General features: G+C 33.1%; 1 protein-coding gene across 1 annotated transcript; it reads right to left on the bottom strand.

Annotated features, from left to right (window-relative positions):
• Positions 1-3291: 3291 nt before the first annotated feature.
• LOC110708433 (transcription factor UNE12-like) lies at positions 3292-11782 on the bottom strand. The gene is made up of 7 exons (XM_021886561.1): positions 11041-11782; positions 7754-7852; positions 5114-5233; positions 4820-4885; positions 4628-4693; positions 4069-4146; positions 3292-3977 (listed from the first exon to the last, which is right to left on the bottom strand). Exons 1-7 carry the CDS (start codon positions 11377-11379, stop codon positions 3747-3749), a joined length of 999 nt encoding a protein of 332 aa, XP_021742253.1. The 5' UTR covers positions 11380-11782; the 3' UTR covers positions 3292-3746.
• Between the last annotated feature and the right edge of the window lie 1793 nt (positions 11783-13575).

The raw sequence follows: 13575 nt of genomic DNA, 5'->3' as shown, positions 1-13575 counted from the left end.
GTTGATTTGTTTCACTACTTAATCAATAAATTTATTTTATTTTCTTAATTTTGTATAATAATTTGTAAAATTCTTCTGTATAATGTTAATTGCTAAGGTTTATGGATTAAATACTAGGATTAGTTCACTCATTACTAAACTTTTTTAGACGATCAATTTAATTTTTTCCCCTTATTCACCAAAGCTACTTTGTTTGTCATTTCCTATTTATAAATAAGATACAATATAATTAAAAATTATCTTATTAGATTCATCTCAATTTATTAATACTTCGTAAGTTTTTTTTCTTTCTTTTTTTTTGGTAATGTTTATGCTTAATTAGATATACTGATGGCTAATGAAATATATTATGATGCTTGTCTTAATAAATCTAGGCATATATGCAAGAACAATAGAGAAAGTGTTTGTATATCATCAAGATTGATATGTATGTTAATTTTTTATTTGTTGGTAGAATTAGAGTATTCAACTATGTTTACATTAATTTTTTTGATTAAAGTATTAGTCGGCCCCTATATCTTTAAAATCCTGGCTTCGCCCCTGACTAGCTTGCAGAAACTCAATTCTACTTGTTGCATGTTGGGCTAATGTGAATAGCTTGCTTCCGAGCGTTAAGGCTTAGGTTAGCATCTCCAATTAACATATGAAAATAGCGATAGGGTTTGTTTTTTTGACAAGAAGAAATTTTATTAATAAAATATATTCATACGATATTTACATGATTCTTAAGAAATCAAAAATTCCAACACAAGTACATACTTCCTCCGTGTCTGAATAAATGAAACGTTTCCTGTATACGTATGCCAATGAAAAACTTTGACTGAAAATATCTTTTATTATTAATAAGCAAAAATTATAACAATTGAATATTAATAAACTATTAATAGAGTCGATTTTAACAAGTACCCACATTACTATATTTATTATTTTTAGGTATAAATCACAAATATTAATCAAAATGTATGAGATGAATAGTGCAAAAAGTCAATACGTGTCATTTTTTTAAACATGTACGAAGTAACACCTTAGAACTATATACATCACAGATTCGATCAATAATTGCCTTGAAAAAAAAAAAAAAAAACCCTTCATCTGAAATAGTACAGTATGTGAGTTAGCTTTAATTCAACCAAAGAAAATACTCATGTGGTCCTTTGGGTTCTTAGGAAGATTGTGAAACCCTAGATTTTCAATTCTCGCCGTACAACAAAAAAAAGAAATTAAACACGAGAAAAATCATCATCTCAAGGATGAGATATATTTATTGAAAGTAATTATTTTTGGGGCTTATCATTGGTAAGAACACCAGTGAATGCCCCTACATAGATTCACAACCGAGAGCAATTCAGAGTAAAAGAGAATAAGAGATGGAGAGAAAAAAGAGAAGAGAGAAGGAAAGCCTTTTTTTTTTTTTTTTAAAAAAAAAAAAAAAAAACACCCTAGCAATGGAGGTTAGGAAAATTTCATAATTGAGAAACCTTAGAGGGAACAAAGAAAAACCCACCCAAGGAGAAAATCTAGAGGGAATGTAATGTTAGCGATGACTTTTTGTTCACCATATAAGAGTTTTTTTTTTTTTTGGGTGTTGTTGTCTTTGAAGGGGCACTTGCACATGGTTGTAAACTACGGAAATATTTCAATAAAAGAGTGAAACAAAGTGAGTTGGACACCTATTTTAAAATATGAGATAATTTTAATGGAACGGATGGATTAATCGAGACAATGGCGCACCATATGACATCAAAATTACTTTGACTTCAATATTGGAGTCCAAGTCCAAACTAAACTTTTTGCAAGTCGGGTTAAAAGAAGTTATTTTAATTCCCAATCTTAATTCATGCCAAGCTAGTAATAGTTGTTATTTTTTGATGTTCTGAATTGTTAAATTTATTATTTTTGTGAATGAGCCGTTAATAAAGTCCATACACCCTAAACTGCAACTTAAACTCATTATTATTCATTACACCAGTAAAGGAGGATGTATATTCACAGCTCATTTTTTGAACTCCTTTGACGATCAACGAGAATGAACATTTTTTGTAACTTTTGGAACTCTTAACTCCTATAAATACCTTTGTCATTAGGTCTGATGTAACTAAATATATTATTATCATCACTGTTAATTTGCTGATTTGCTCATCCTCTTGCTAATTGTATCCCTCAAAACCAAAGACTAACTCTTAAGACTGCGGCGAGTGTGAGTTTATGGCACACGATTGTGAATTTGACCTTAACTATTAAGCTTCAATGCTTCATAGTTTTGCAGTTTGTCTTCAAAGATGCGTAACTATGGAAGATGATCTATTCAACTGATGGCAAGCTAAAAAATATACTCGTCAACCATCTTCGCTTTAAAAATGATAAACTAAATGAAGAATCCCTTGATTATCTTCCAAAGAGGGAAATACTAGCTCATGGACATAGCTAACCTAAGCCTTCATCGCAAATTCACAATCATCTATTTGTATCTGATTAGACTAATGTTCACTTAGTGATGCTAGGACATCTTTGAATTATTATGAAGTGTTGAAGGACGGTTAGTGAAATGGACAAGCTCCCCTAGCCAACACAAATTGATCACGGGAACAAGGACAAAAATGGAGTTTGAGAAAATTGAAGGTTAGGAGCAAGTCATGAAGAAGTAAGCTAGCTAAAGCACCAGGAATCCTTGAGGTGGACAATACATCGGGTACTCCTAGCTAAGAGCCTCTAATTAGACGCACACAAGGAAAATCTTCAAAAGCCAAGAAGGCTGCAATGATAGCCAATTAAGCTCATGCATAATAGGCACTCTGCAGCCAATGAATCAGGCGTCCAAGGCCAGAGGAAAATCGAAACTTGACTCTGCCTTGAGTCCAAAGCGCTAACATACACTGCATCAATCTCCTCACCAACTTTAAACTACACATTACTCCGCAGTGGCATAGGAATGGTGATACACTGATGCATATAAAATCCTGTATATCTTGAAGTCTAGAAGATCACCTAATAATTTATGAAGTACCAGCTAAACTAGTCATCATCCCAAAAATCTTGCAAATCCAGTAGTGACTCGTCATAATCTTCACGGAATTCATTGTGAAGAATTTATTATAGTACACATATTAACAATCATTGAATAGCTTTCTTTTTCTCTCAAAATCAATCAGGATTCAAGGATATGAGAAGAAAAATAAATTATATCACCAAATCGATCCAAAAGCTCCTCACTTTCCAAAAGAAAACAGCAGAACCAATCGCTCTTTTATTTTAATCTTGTAAATTAAAATTAAATAAATATCCTACAAAAAGAAGCTTCCAACATTGCTTTCTCAAACAACTAACCATTAATCAATTTATTTCAACGTCCAATACATTTCAATTCTACTTAAACATCATACTATAAATTATGCTACAAACATTTTCCAAAAGCTTGGGTCCCACATTTTTGTCCACTATACAGGAAAAACAAAAGAGCATCGGTCACAAATGTCTGGGTCATACCCCACTAATTCCCCCACCTTTGATTACTAGAAGATTAATAATTTTTTCAAATTTATATTTGACAAACTTTATACTTTATAGACTTGACCACCATAACATAGCATAGGAAAAACATGTTAGTGCCCACCATTTGCTTTTTCTCCTCCTAAACATTGCCAATCATCCTCTTCTTTGACAAAAAACTGGGAAAATGACTTCATCTAAATTGTACCTCATCTTCATTTAGCAATGCCCTTGATATCCTTATCCTTAGAGGGTGTTAATCACGGAGGCGGGTTTGCCTCGGGCTTGATGATTGCTGGAGGATCAGGAGGTGGTGGTTGTGACCGAAAAATAGCAGATGCCAGTGATACAGGCATGATGCAGAGTGCCTTAGACTGAAGGAATTGCATAGCAGCTCCTATGTCTTGTTCCATTAGTTTAGCTACTTGCTGCTCCGTGCCATCACTTGACCACTTCTCCCATGCTGCCTGTGCCCCATCAACGCCTTCCCCCTATATATGATCACGATAGACTTTATTTCAGTTTATTAGAATGTATATAAAATCAAAACAAACACAAGTGTGCGCGACAATATTATGTTACCTCAGCAGATGATGGGGGTACATCAGCTACAAGTTGTGCCACAGCACCCGCTCCACCCAATCTGCTCATGCTTAACACCTGATTGATTTCAATTACACTGAAAAAATTTAGAAAACTACATATTTGCAAGACAGACTCCCCACCCTGAAAGAAAATTAAAATAACATAAGGAAAGCATATGATCTATGTTGGTCTCAGAATCTTCATTTCATCCGAAGTACTCGTGTCAGCTCCTTACACTCCAACATGAATATGGTCGCTTGAATTTTAAACTAAAAGGGTTTATAGATTTCAGAAGTAGCTTAGTATGACACTTGGACAAGTACTTGTATTCAACATGGGTATCCAATTCCGAGGAACAGAGCATATGATAAACATAAAAATAAAAGATCTTTGCTAATTGCCATTGTTCAAATAAAATACTGGCATCTGGATTTTGAACAGTAGAAGAGTATAATATAAAGCTCGATGAAGTTTCCATTAATAGGGACACAACTTTTGAATAGATTAAAATATCCCTCAAATGTGGTGGAACCATGATGAATCCCAAAGAGGATACCTTGACTTGTAGCCTCAGAAATTTCACGTAATCAACGATTTCATCAAGCATAGCCGCCCTGTCTGTCTGTGCAAGCAATAATATAATATTAGAGCAATAATAGCATCATTTAACTGTTCTTTATTGATAAAGAAGCAGAGATAGCAGAAACTGACAAGCCAAATTAGTTGAGGACAAATAAAAGGTCCTGACCATGTTGCAGCTAGGAACCAGTTCTTGCAAAGCCTTCATTCTTTCAGCTATTCTTTCCCTACGTAACTACACATGTAAACTTTGTCAAAAAAAAAAAGAAAAAAAAAACACTACACATGTAAAGGACATAAATACTATTAGTTCAGCAGTTGTAAACTTGTAATCAGTTATGATCAGTTAATGTCAGTTACGAAGCAAAAATCAGTAAATGTTTTGAGTAGAGACTAGCAGCTAAAAGGTTTTAGTGATCTCATAATAGGAAATGCAAGCCTAGATTAGAGAAATGAGGCTTACCCGTTCAGCAATACTGTGGGGATCAGTGGCCTGACCACGCCTTGCTCGCACTCTAGGCCTGATTGCAGGTGGATGTGACATCGGTGGAGCTGGTCCTGGTGCTGTATGACCCTGGAAAGTCTGCATACCCATACAGTAACCAAAATGAGTTTTATCATCTTGCAAGAGGCATATATAAATAATGTTTTTAAGGAGAGAAAAATTATTTCACCTACAAGTTTTACAGTTAATATTCTGTATGCAGAAATTATCTACGGAAGGATTGACAAAAATAGCTAGCTTCTCAAAGCTTACCAAGTAATTATAGAAATATGTGGGGGTTGTTTCAAACACTTTCATTAATTGTTCTAAATATTCCAAATATATATGAACACGAAGTAAAATGCAATTCCAAAGAAAAAACTTATTATGAAGCATACAAAATTATGTTAGCCAAATACAGGACCAACGTAGATGTTAGCTTTCAAATATTGCCTAAATTCATAATAAATATATTTCTAATACATTCAAGCTATAGAAAGAATTCCATATATTCAAATCCTAGAGGTCAAAGTATGGATTTTTCTTCATTCCTAACTAGAAAAATGAAAAAAAAGGGTAGCAAATTTCTAATCTTACAAAAATTGTATTTCTAACAGCTTTACTTGTATTATTGTATATAATAGAATGGCATTATGGCACTTAACTTGATGTGATGTTTAAGTGGATAAAATTAGTTTAGGTATTGATAAAATATATGAAACAGACTTAGACAAAGAAAGAAAAAAGTTAAACTACTTACAACTCTAAGTAAAGCTCCATCTCAAAACACAAATTACAAACATAAGCAATTTGGTAAGCAAGTTGGTTGGAAATGTTCTCCATCGTTAACAATTCACCTAAACACAACAAATAAGAATAGGTCTCAACAGACCACTTTACCTAAGCGAACTTATTTCTTATGAAAGAATGGACAGTAAAAGAAATAAAGAAATCCTATACATATCTGAGTAGATTTTGGTCTGCTCATGCATTTAAAGTACTTTCTGGTATTATTACTGATGATTTTGGGTACAACCAGACTAAATATTTTGTCTATGAAAAAGCACACGAGTCAAAACAGAAGAATTTTTTCACTCAAGACACAAGTGTTGTTTTCACATAGATTTCACAATCCAGTCTTTCTAGATCATTGACAAGAAAAGAGAAACCTCACTATTGGGCCAAATTAAGATTTAAGAATATGCTTCTTTGATATTTTATTTCATGACTTCATGTACACACCCATTTGTTTTAACTTATGCCGCTAATCATGGATATAAAGTTTTGGTTCTGCTTAATTAAGCATCTTGAAATTTCACATAAACAGTAAAAATATGTCAAAAGAATAAGTATATAGATACATGAAACAACAATAAATGTATTCTCAAAAGGAATAAAGGGATCCTCCCAATTCAAATTTCTTTTTCTTAGCAACTTGTTATTTAATAGTGTGATTGATATCCAGGAAAAAGCATGAACTTTCTGTTGAAAAAGCCATGGCTGTGAATTTGATATTCTTCAGATATTCCCAGTTTTTTACTAACCCCAAAGCTTTCAATGTCAACTCTTAGGATACTACTAAACATAAATTAAAAATAAATAAATAATAAAAATCCATCACGCGTGGGACCCACGCGCTCCTTTTGATGTTTGGCCAGCGCGTCAAAGGAGGGACAGTGGGATGAGTAGGATGCTTTTAAGTTTTACCCCCTTCTTAGGTGACATCATTAGCCCTGAAAAACTTTGGAAAGGACAATTGGGTCCCCACAATTTGTAAGGAAGTGTTCTGCACGTGTGAAGGCCCAACACCTATGTAGTGGTGCAAACATAGACCAATCCAACTCTCTCACTTCACACGTGCAACACAGTCTCACAAATCTCAACTATTTTCTTCATTATTATGCTATAACATTTGAGTGTTTGATGATTTGATGTCTTAATCATCTCAGGTTTTATACTAGTGGCCTACTTGGCCATCTATCAAGATTTAGTGAACACTCAATCATAGTTTGTTTACCAATTGGATGAAATGCCCTATCCATAAATTAATATGCAGCCCATAAGTGGAAATCAAGTCTTAGATGAAATCGACTTGGCGTTGAATGGTAAAAGTATGTTACTCTCTAACAAAATTAATAAGTCGCCTCTAGAATTAAACAAAGATACCCTGTGGCTTTCACTACATTTTAATAACATTAAAGACGATTTTATACAAAATTTTGGCATAAAGAAAAAGTAAAGAGTGTTAGGAGATACTAATAGATATAGTAACGCTATAATGTCAACAAAATAATGAAAAGCGACCAAAATTGACAAAATCATATAGCTTAAGAAAAACATACGTGTTGGAGTAAAGCTATAGGACTTGATATAAATGGAAAAGTAACAACTAACAAGGTGATAACTGACATTTAACCAATCTCTATAACTTCCATACATTTTCTAGACATAAAATGAAGAAGTATCTAGTTTGTTTCTTTTAATTTGGTGTTAGTTATTAGTTCTAAATGAAACTTCATAATGTGTAATTTTCATTCAACCCTCGGTATACCTACAACAAAACATAGTTGAGCAATAGAAAGAAGAAAATGAAGACATAAGGATGCTGAAAAATGTTACCTGATGAACTTGAATAGATGGAGGTGCAGGACGAAGTGACTGATGTTGCAGCTGACCAAATGCTGGAAACAAGTTTGATAAATGCATTGAGTCACTCTCCTATAACAAGCAAATCAAACATCCCGTCAAAACAATAATACGAAGTAATAATAATTAATTTCAACATCTTAAAATCTCCTTCAATCATCAAATAAAGCCTCCCTTAGGCTCCGTTTGTTTTGACGTAAAAAATGGAAAATAATTTTCCTAAAGGTGGAAAATAGTTCTCCTAAGAGTGCAAAATGTTTTCCTTTGAAAAGAAGGTATGCCACGTTTTCCTCCCTACTCCTCACATCCCTTACAATTGTGATTTCCCTTAATAATTATTTTCCATGGAGAATCATATTACCAAAATATTGTTTTCCGCTAAAACAAACAGAGCCTTATTGATTTATTAGGAAAAAAAAAGATGAGTTAAACATTGACTACTTCTATCTGCAAAAAGGAAAACTGACCCAAAAAAAAGCATCACCTATTACTTTTTATTCACTTTGTGAAGTAAAAAGATAAAGAAGAAAAGAATACATATAGTATCGTTGCGATTTCAGTTTTTACAAGATACCTTTGAATCATAGTTTAACTGGTAAAATATCCTTAGCCTTAACTCTTCCATTAGCCTCTAGTGCCTCTACCATCTGTTTTATGCTTGACACACTTAAAATTAAATTCTCTAAAAATAAACACAACATAAAGTTTTTACAAGATACCTTTGAATTATAGTTTAACTGGTAAAATATCCTTAGACTTAACTCTTCCATTGGCCTCTACCAACTGTTTTATGCTCGACACACTTAAAATTAAATTCTCTAAAACAAAACATGACTTGAAAATAACAAGGGAATCTATTTTATCTATTGATACTATATAAGTAAGACATTAGTTTTGAAGGGTACGTTGTGAATATTTGAAATCCTAGGAGTACGTCTTGAAATACCTAAAGATAAAGGGATAATTACAAAAAATAATTCAAGAAAAAGGACATAGAAAGAGTACTGTTTAGATCATAATTGAAGAGTGAATATTGATGAAAAATTGATGTATTCCTGATTGTCTACTGTAAGTAGACATTACTGTACTGTATATGACAAAAAGTAGCACACAAAAGATACCCTGGGAAAAGAATGTAATTGTCAATGACCACTAACTACTCAACCAATGACAAAGGTTTATTACCTCCTTGACTAATTAATCCTCATCAAGTACAACTAGTGACCAAGTTGAGACTAATATTTCCTTATCTCCACTAATATAAAAATTAACTACTTTTTAAGGCTTAAACACCCAAATTAAAATCGAGTGATGACAGTGGAATCATTAACCGAGGGTAGATAATTTCTTTGTCCAAAACTAACTATGTACGATTTAGGTGTTAGGAAACAAAGTTGGACCCCCCTTTAAGAGTTAAGACCACCCCTAATGCTAGCCATCCCTTCAGGCTTCAGTTCAATAACTTGTCAATTAAACAAATCAAATTCAATACATTTTTTTTTTTTTTGAATAGTTCAAAGATCATACATTATTATATTGAAAAATTGTCCAACTTGGTTACTCTATAAGTTTAGGAAATGATTCTCAAGGACAGAATAATTCCCAACGCAAGCTGACAAAATTTACCCACCTTTTATCAGATCCTGAATTACACATGCAATAAATAAATCAATAGTTAGGATTAATTTAATTGACTCCATCTTATAGATAAAGGGTACATAAGTATACATGCGTCATTTAATAAGGTTAAGCGAGAGTATTTTGAATGTATATGGATATCAAATCTTAATTATTCTTAATGTCAATATGCTCTTTAAAAGCTTGTCAAAAAAAAATGCTCTTTAAATTTTGAGGTAAAATAAGCTAGTAAAACAATTTGTAGAATATATTTTGTTAAACAAAAATAACCTGAAATTTTTATATACACTCGAGTGAACCGAAGTACCTAACCAACCTGGTAAATTTTTTACTCTTCATGTGTAGAACAATCTCTCTTCAAAAGCAAAGTATTCATTAATGCATGTCTTATGTGGAGACTCTAGACTTCAACATGGCAATTGTTTCCTGAACATTGTTTACTCCAAACTTAATTACAAAGATTAATATAAACCCTCCACCTTAAACTTTAAGAGTCATAGTATCTAAACCAATAACAATTAAGTATAGTACACTTACATGGACCATAGTTATGATAATTGAACACTACATATTCTTTACGACCTTAGTATAATGTTAAAACCGGACTTAAACCATTACTACCATCGATCTACAATATAAGAGAAATTTTTTCTTGACATCTTAAAATATAACTTAGTATACGTAGTATATATGAATACACCTCTATTTTGTTCGAACTTATTTTGTATTCCATCCGAAATTATATTATCTTAACTTGAATTACAAAATAAATTTACGCGAAATATAATTTTCTACTTCGTATTATCTAAACTTATTTTCTTAGTAGCAGAACTTTGTGTTTATGACCTTAATAACATATCTAAACTTATTTTAACTTCTACTTAAATTTAATATAAACTAGGTTAGATCCCGTGTCATGCACGGTTATTGACAAAAAAAATTATGTACGCATATACTTATCAGTGATCACATATTGTAATATCTCGTTTTTAGTCATTAATTTTTGTCTATCTCAATTGTATCCTTAAAACGGATATTATGTTTGCCACATAAAAACTTATAGTGGAAGATTGTATTTTTTAAAAATATTTACAAAGATTATATTTTGCTATTCTAGTTTCCATATTAATTAGTTAATTGAATGTGAATATTTAAAAAAGGTAAATATCATTTTTATTTATATAGTAATTAAATTACAAAAATTTCCTTAAATAAATATTCTATTAATTTTTTTTAAAAAAAATACTAAGGACATACCAGAAACTGACACGTGTCATTGCTGGTGTGTCTTTTAGTATATATATTATTGATTATTAATTGATTGATTAGTTACTAATATTTTGCAAACAAGAATTTTGGTTGTACAAAAACAAATACGAGTACAAAAAAACATTAGAAGACCCTCGTAAAAGAAATAACCCGATAAACCGTACATATATTTTTTTTATTAATTTCATTTAAGAACTTGGAACATTTTGTACCTAGTACAAGTCAACATATACTTCGTATTGAATAATTTTCCACGGAAAAAGACAAATAAAAATTAAAAATAATAAAATAAAAATAAAAACATGAACCAAATTCACACTAGAAAACAGAGAAGGAAAGAAAGAAAGACTTACGTTAATTCTAGAAGATGAAGAAGCATTACCACCATCACCGCCACCATGAGTGGAAGAACTACCATGATCCAAATTCAGGCCCAAAGGCAAGCCCAAGCCCATTCCACCTCTAAACCCACCAATACCAAGCCCAACATTCACACCTCCATGACCCGACCCGTCTCCTGGGCCCAAGCCCAACAAAATTGACGACCCATCACCTCCACCCGACCCGCCACCTACAAACCCGCCACCATCACTTCCACCACCCGTATTATAACCCGGAACTGATAATATTTGCTCAAAGAATTCATCTCCTAACCCTTCATGATGATGATGATGTGGTTGATTATTCGCCATTTTTAGAGCTTTTAATTATTAACCCAGAAAAATTAAATTTCTGGGTATTTGTAATTTTGATGAAAATTTGATTTATATTAAGTAATTTGTTGAGTGGCAAAAACAGGGGGTTTTTGGTGGGGTTTAAATGTTGGAAATTTTGAATTTTTTTGATGATTTTATACAAGATTTTTGGTGGGTTTATGGTTTATGAAGAGAAAAAATAAATGCCCAAATGATGTAATTAATGAATGATAGATATAATGTAAAATATAGTGTGAAGAAGGAGAAAAAGTAGAGAGAAAAAGGGGGAGAATTATGGGAGTGTTTTCTGGATTATTTTTATTTATTTTTTGTTAAATAATTTTGTAGTTTATTAAAAAAAATGGTCTGACTTGTTCTAGTGAGTGGTATTTTTGGTGATTAGTAATATAATTAGTAGTACAAGTAGTGTAAAGTATGAGAGAGACCAAAAAGGAATAATACTAAAAAAGGATTAATTTTTAAAATTGAATTGAGTGTTTGTGTGTGTGGGTGGTTGAAGGAATTTTTAGGGGTACAAACAAACTGCCTCTTGGAAGGTGTGACACACTTCCCAATCATTCTTCCTTTGCTACCATATTTTTTGTAGTTAGCTAATGCTTAATTGCTTACACCTTATGTTAAGTTTAGTTATTGGGATTTGTTTGAGCTATTAAGTGAAGTTTAGTTGAGGAAGTACAAGATTGCATTGGAAAGGGAGGGGAGCTATTTCTCACAATAATGTTACACATAGACACACTTAGGGATGTCAGTGGGGCGGGTCAAGTAGGAGACCCGCCCCATCCCCACGGGGCGGGGATGGGTCTCGGTTTGGCGGGTGGTGAGGCGGGGATGAGGATGAAAACGATACCCGCCATGGGTGATGGGGCGGGGGTGGATTTTAAGTTGTACCCGCACCATCCCCGCCCCGCCCCACTTCGTACCCGCCCCATCTCCACCTCATACCCACATCTATATACTTTTATATTATTTTATAAAATAATTACGTGAAGTAAATATTAATTATAATATTTGTACTACACTTATATTATAAACAAAAATGTGTGTAATATTAAGAATTTTTTTTTAATATTATAATCCGTATTAATTATGTAGGATTGTGTATTTGAGACACGGAAATTTGGTGGGTCTTGGGTGGGGATTAGGCGGGTATTTGGTGGGGATTAGGCAGGGATGGATATCCAAGTGGGGGGGTGGGGCGGGGATGGAGATGAATATTAGACCCGCCGCGGGGATGGGGATGGGGATGGGGATGAAAATGTTAGGTGGGGATGGGGATGGGAAGGTCAACATCCGCCCCGCCCCGCCCCGCCCCATTGACATCCTAGACACACTCCCATTATCGATTTAGATAGTGTGGGAATATCTTGTCTACAAGGAAAAGAAACTGCTTTAGGACGGGGTAATCATATTTATAAATTAGATACATAGCGATGTTTTAGGGCATGTTCTGTTCAGCTTAATTTCAGTTCAGTTTAGTTCAGCTCAGCTCCAATCATTTCAGTTCCTAATTTCCTTCTCTCATAAATAATTCATTTCATTTCATTTCGGTTCAGTTCAGTAAATCGAAACAGGCCCCCAGCGGTAGTGAAAAAAATTAGTAAGGAACGTTTATAGATCAACTTAGAAAATTAAACCTAGATGTAAAAACTTTTTGCCAACAAATTAATCAAACAATTGAAGGACTACAAATTGCCCTTGTTTGAATTTGGCCATGGTATGGTAGTACGGTTAATTTGGCCAGTATAGAGAGAAAGCAAAGCATGAAGTTGAATAATTGAGTGAGAGTGGAAAGAGAGTAATCAAAGTAGAGAGCTGAGTGAGAATGACAAGAGGAACATGAACAAGGTCGTAGCTAGACTTAATTGTTAATGGAGGTTAGACGATTAAAGAAAAAGGACTGAGAAGGTGGAAAATAGAAAAGTAAAGAATTGTTAAATCATCAAGAATATCAACTTTTTTTTCTTCGGTTAATTAGGATGAACCTATACTATGTACGAGATATATCACGCACAATATATATATATATATATATATATACGGGGAGGTTCCGCTAAAAACAGAGCTTATGGTGAAAACTAAAAGCAAGCAATCTTAGCCATTCATTACTAGCACAAAAGATCAGACGGTTCTAAAGCCCTAAGATCATTCCGACCTTACATATAATCAATTCAA

The sequence above is a fragment of the Chenopodium quinoa genome, unplaced genomic scaffold (assembly GCF_001683475.1).
Source record: "Chenopodium quinoa cultivar QQ74 unplaced genomic scaffold, ASM168347v1, whole genome shotgun sequence".
Taxonomy (NCBI): domain Eukaryota; kingdom Viridiplantae; phylum Streptophyta; class Magnoliopsida; order Caryophyllales; family Amaranthaceae; genus Chenopodium; species Chenopodium quinoa.
This window is presented reverse-complemented; position numbering and strand designations above follow the sequence as displayed.

Coding starts and splice junctions, on each gene's coding strand:
- LOC110708433 (XM_021886561.1), bottom strand. CDS start 11,379: ATGGCGAATAATCAACCACATCATCATCATCATGAAGGGTTAGGAGAT. Junction 4,886..5,113: donor CCCACAGTATTGCTGAACGG/GTAAGCCTCATT, acceptor TTACATGTGTAG/TTACGTAGGGAAAGAATAGC. Junction 4,147..4,627: donor TTCTGAGGCTACAAGTCAAG/GTATCCTCTTTG, acceptor GAAATCAATCAG/GTGTTAAGCATGAGCAGATT.